Here is a 5516-nt window from a genome sequence, read left to right as displayed (position 1 = left end):
GTATGTGTGCATACTTACAAACTTCACATTAACCAAAAGACTTTAAATACAAGCTCTGCGGCTCTGTTATTACAACTGTTGGTACTTCAACTCCTTGCTGTCTGATGAAGACCCAAATATATATAAATGCATGGAGACCTCGTGAAGACATTTACACTTTTACACCTCATGATGCACACCTTAATTGGGATCGGCATGCCTTACTGGAATCAACAGCAGAGCTGCACTTGTGCAGAGTAAGGATAAACTTGCGCTGTAACCTTAGAATAACACTTGTGATGGTTAGTCAGAGCAAACTGTTAGCACTGCCATTCTCACTGTCTACAGATCCATGCCCATTTTTTCTACAGCTCAAGTCTCGGACAGCGCTCTCAGAAGAAGAGCAGACACATTACAGCACATCGCATTCACCGGCTGAGATGATTTGCCAGGAAGCGTACGCAGTCAAGGAGCTTGTAAAATGTCAACAGCGTTTATTTCTGTCCTCCGCCATGGCCAGGGCTCAGCAGGCTGCGAAGGACATGAAATGATAGGGTCCAGCTGGGCCCGCCACCGCGCCACAGCCTAGCCGAGGACTTGGCGCTGCCCGACCGACCCGACCCGACCGGCACACATGATCCCAGCCGGCAAACATCTCCATCCAGAATCAGACTCGAGTCGGTTAATTCAGTTAAAACAGTTCAGAGAACTGGGAGCCGCACACACCGTCCGTCTGTCTGTCTGTCTGTCTGTCTGTCGGTCTGTCTGTCTGTGTGTGTGTCTATCTGTCGGTCTGTCTGTCAGTCTGTCTATCTGTGTGTGTGTGTGTGTGTGTGTCTATCTGTGTGTGTGTCTGTCTGTCTGTCTGTTGGTCTGTCTGTCTGTCTGTCTGTCTGTCTGTCTGTTGGTCTGTCTGTCTGTCTGTCTGTCTGTCGCGCTGGGCTTGACTTTCACCATGTCAATCACATGTCTGGCTACGGGACACTGGTATGTAATGGGCCCACAGACATGTTTGTTTAAATATATGGACAAGAGTGCCGCCCAGCAGTCTTAGGAGCGCTGGACATTTTTAGCTCTGCAGACATAGTCCAAAAACTCGCAGGAGGCCAAGAGCCAACCTCTCTCTCTCTCTCTCTCTTTCGCTCTCTCTCTTTCGCTCGCTCTCTCTCTCTCTCTCTCTCTCTCTCTCTCTCTCTCTCTCTCTCTCTCACTCCCCCCCTTCTCTCTCTCTCTCTTTCTGTTTGCAGGCTCAATGAGCTATTCAGCCCCTCTCCACAGAGGTTGCTGACAAGCAGAACAACAAGGGCCTTCTCTGAATGCAAACGCCACGTTCCCAGGCATTACCATGCCACCTGGCCTTTCTTCCAGCGGCTCAAAGCAGTGACGGGGGCTGTCAATAATGCTGACACCGCTGTGACATTCAATCTGACCTGGCTGAATCAAGCGCCACTCACCCCAGATACCCAGACCCTGTTGGGGAGATCAAACGTCCATTCAAATTCTTTTGGAGGCACTTCAGCTATATACCCACACCTCACCTCACTACGCCCCCACCAGACCTGCCAGCTGAATTATAAAAAGAAAAAGCAAGAAACGAGTCACAGCTTCTAGCCAAGCGACACTCAGGCTTATTTTATCTGCTTATTTTTTAAAGTGCACTTTACAGAAAAAAATTAAGGTTTAATGGGAGACTTTGATTATAAGCTATGTTTTAGCAAAACTAATCAAATGTTTTCAGTGGCTGCGACAGACTTGGCACACTCTTATTCTGCCACACGCAGCACAATGTCACTACACACAGAAAACGCACAAAAATCATGTTCCCCTACCAACTCATAGTGCTTCTCCCCATCAGTTAATCACACCACCCATGGGTGGTGGGGATGGTGGGGACATGTCCATACCACTTTTTCACAAATATAATACAGAAATAGCTAACCGGGACAATTTGCCATAGTAATGTCCCCACCACTTTCAAAGCCAAACCTACACCTTTGCCACCTAATAGCAACCATGCCTGCCATACGACTACCGCCATAACCTCAGAACCACATGCACCGCACTGATTACATGAAATGTAAAAACTCACACTTCGCACTTTTGAGATAAAGTATTTTTTATAAGATATAAAATGCAGTTTGTTTGATTAGCAGGATCGCTCCATACTGGGGCCCACTATGTGAGTAAGCTTGGAAGAGGTGGGCTCCAATTTAGTGCCATTTTAGAGGTCGTAAAGAATTGTTTTGTTTTGGTAATAAAACGTGTTTATGCCAAGATGCTGCAATACAGAAGCTGAACCACGTCCAGGTGCAGCTTGACACAGCCTGAGAACAGACCAGAGACCAGAAACAACACTCGAAGCAACTACTACTAGTGAACTTAACTGTTATTGGTCCATCACTGTTACTTGTCATGTCTTGCACTTTGATATCAGTCTTTAAATGTCAATCCTGTGTATGTCTATGTCCTTTCATGGTATAGAGAGAGAATCGTAATTTCAATTTCCTTGTATGACCTGTGCATATGAAGAAACTGACAATAAAAGCTAACTACACTTGACTTGAACATGGCCAACATCACTTTTACTATCAGAAGCAATATAAAACTATATTGTAAATATAATGTATTTTTAACCCAGTCAAGAGTTGGTCTAACAAATGTCTGCAGATGACATGATGAATACATCTATGACATACATAACCACATGTATTTTACCTCACATGGCACTTACTATACATTTAACAGCTAATATGGCAGGACTTTGTCCTATTCCAATATGAAGAACCAAAGTTTTTTTTTTTTTTCAAATCTTGGCCCCACAGAACTCACAGCCTCACAGTGGGCTTACTGACTAAAACCAACATAGCTATGCTCTGAATGGCACATTTAATGACATGAAATACCACTTGCACTGGGCAAAAAAATCATAGCAGTCATAAAATATGGTTTAAAAAAGGGAGAGTCACTCTGCCCCTGTAAAACAAAGCGATACCACTCTACCCACAAATTGAGAACTCCACCCCTGAGAACAATTTTAAACTGACCACCACCAAATCACTTAATAAACTAAAGACAATGCTTGTGGTGAGTAGGTCATGAGAGGGGTGTCATTTTCTTCATCTCCATAAAGTGGGTTTTAACAGCGAATGTGTAATGAGCATTTTAATGCCTGCAGTGCCCTGCACAACGCTCTCCTCTAACTCTGGCAGGCTGACTATATGGGCCTATGATGAATAGTAAATGGGACGCCCAGAAATATCAATGTAATTACACTTTGGCCTGAGCAAAGAACATTCGGAGAAGTCAAAACATGTCAACAAAAGGATTTTCATACACGTTTTTAACACATATGGCAGGCATGTGTGCATAATACAACCACCGACCCACCCTCACACACACACACACACACACACACACACACACACACACACACACACACACACACACACACACACACACACACACACACACACACACACACACACACACACACACACACACTCTCTCTCTCTCACACACACCCTCTCTTGCCACAAAGAATACAATGCACAACATGAGTGCGCAGGTGCAGTTTAGATCCTATTAAATTTGACCATCCTATCCAAAGCAACAGGTTAAAAATCTGTGTAATCTAAAACACACAAATGATTGATACTTGAGTCATGCTGCAAACAATGTTGGCACAGACAAAAAATGTTTGTCTTTTTATGAATCCAATAAAAGCTGTCACACTGAACACAAGCTCATAAATAATGGACTCAAAGCCAGCGGTTTATCTTCCCAGCGATATGCACACCCTGATGATGGTTGTAACACAGACAATTCTGGATTCAGATAACAGTAACAGTGTTTTCATTGTATTTGGGCAATGTCAATTGTCCAATTCTTCTGCTAAGTTAGTCAAACCTATTTCTGGTGCAGTGTACTTCCCAATGAAACGCATGTAGGCTATTATATAGACTATATATCCAAATCATATCTAATAGTGACTTTCCTATTCATAACTGTGTTTCTGCAAAGCTGCAACAAGACGGCATGGGCCTACATATATCAGGTGAAATTGTACCTAAATGATGAAGCGTAGTTCACATTTTAGAATGACACACCACCAGACTAGCCAGCCCAGAGAAGGTTAAGGCCATCTCATCAGATCATATTGTTACAATTCTTTCTTTTTGTCTCATTTTGCAGCTAGTAGTTCTCTCTCCATTCTGCGTGCCTGCCTGCACAGGTGTTGCAAAATTATTATTGATAAAGAGATAAAGCTGCGAGCAGATCACAAGCTGCTGCAGTGTAATTGATTGCAGGATCTTTTACAAATCGATCCGAAAACAAGGTGCCAATTACAAAAGATGGAACGTAGGCTATATGATAGTCTAAAAACGATAGCAAAGTTTACCTCCCCCCTCAGCTGTGTCCCCGATGGCAGCAGTACCACAACTTTAACCATGTGCTTCTTCAACAGCCCCTAAACACACACCGGACATGCGATTGACAGGTAGCACACAACGTTTACATTTCGTGCTCACCTGAGAGTTCCTGGTAAGGGACATTAGTAACGGTGAAGCCTTTGGCGATGTAAGCGTCTCTGACCAGACTGCAGTTTTGAGTTTTGACATCTGCTTCCACTGTGAAAGAGAGGAAAGAGAAAGCGCACAGGACAGCGGTGCGTAATCTCAACATGGTGCACTTTCCAGTCGTACTCCTTCACTCCGCGTCACAGTAGCTACCGGCTCTGGGTATTCACACTGCAGTACATCCGGAGGTACTGGATAAGATGAGCGCTCGTTACCTCTTCTCAACAAAACGGAGCAAACAAGAACATGTTCCCCCTTTCAAAACAGTAGCAGAAGCAGACTTGGAAGAGCCCGTGGTGGTGGAGGATCCCACTTTTTGGCCGAAAATACTACGCCGAGGCTGGGGTGCCGCCACATGAACCTATCTGGCTGTGCGCTTTAAACGTTGTGCTCGGGAAAACTTCCACCCGCTGAAGGAGTCCTTGCTCACGGCGCTGGGAGAGAAGTGGAAGCGCACAAGGCGAGAATACGTCTGTCCGGGTATTGGGTGTTAACAGAGAGAAAATGTGGAGCGGAGTCTCGGGTTCTGTGGATATATAGGGTGGTGCGCTTTCATACGCCGACTGTTATCACTGGCACAGAAATCCACGGAGCAAGCTCTATAGCCGACGACACGATGTTATGTTACCTACGCCCCCGTCACTTGTAGGCTACCACCTTGTCTACCAACTAAGACAATTCCCTTTCAAACAGGATAAATAAGCAAACCAAACCAGTCATAGAAAGAGAGATGAAGCCATAAAACAGCGCAATGTTAATAATGAAAACTTTTAACACATGACAGACTATTGCTTCTGGCATAATACTGGTTGAAAAGAAAACTGACAATATGTAGTCAGTGTAGGCCTACCTATAATATTTCTATTAGTGAGCAACTGCTCTTTCCATAAGATGCCATATTTTGGACACTGCACAGAGCCTCTGTGGATATGAGGCCCAAATAACTAGTCAACAGGACAG

The 5516-nt window shown here is 44.4% G+C and overlaps 1 protein-coding gene across 1 annotated transcript in view; it reads right to left on the bottom strand.

Moving 5' to 3' along the window:
• LOC134460781 (glypican-6-like) overlaps positions 1 to 5114 on the bottom strand; it is an 86213-nt gene extending 81099 nt beyond the window's left edge. Inside the window, exon 1 of the mRNA XM_063213323.1 lies at positions 4509 to 5114. Coding sequence (XP_063069393.1) covers positions 4509 to 4662 — 154 coding nt within the window. The 5' untranslated portion in view covers positions 4663 to 5114. The remainder of the gene's footprint in view (positions 1 to 4508) is intronic.
• Between the last annotated feature and the right edge of the window lie 402 nt (positions 5115 to 5516).

This window comes from Engraulis encrasicolus, chromosome 13, assembly GCF_034702125.1.
Source record: "Engraulis encrasicolus isolate BLACKSEA-1 chromosome 13, IST_EnEncr_1.0, whole genome shotgun sequence".
NCBI lineage: Eukaryota > Metazoa > Chordata > Actinopteri > Clupeiformes > Engraulidae > Engraulis > Engraulis encrasicolus.
The sequence above is the reverse complement of the archived record's forward strand: the minus strand, read 5'-3'. Positions and strand labels throughout refer to the sequence as shown.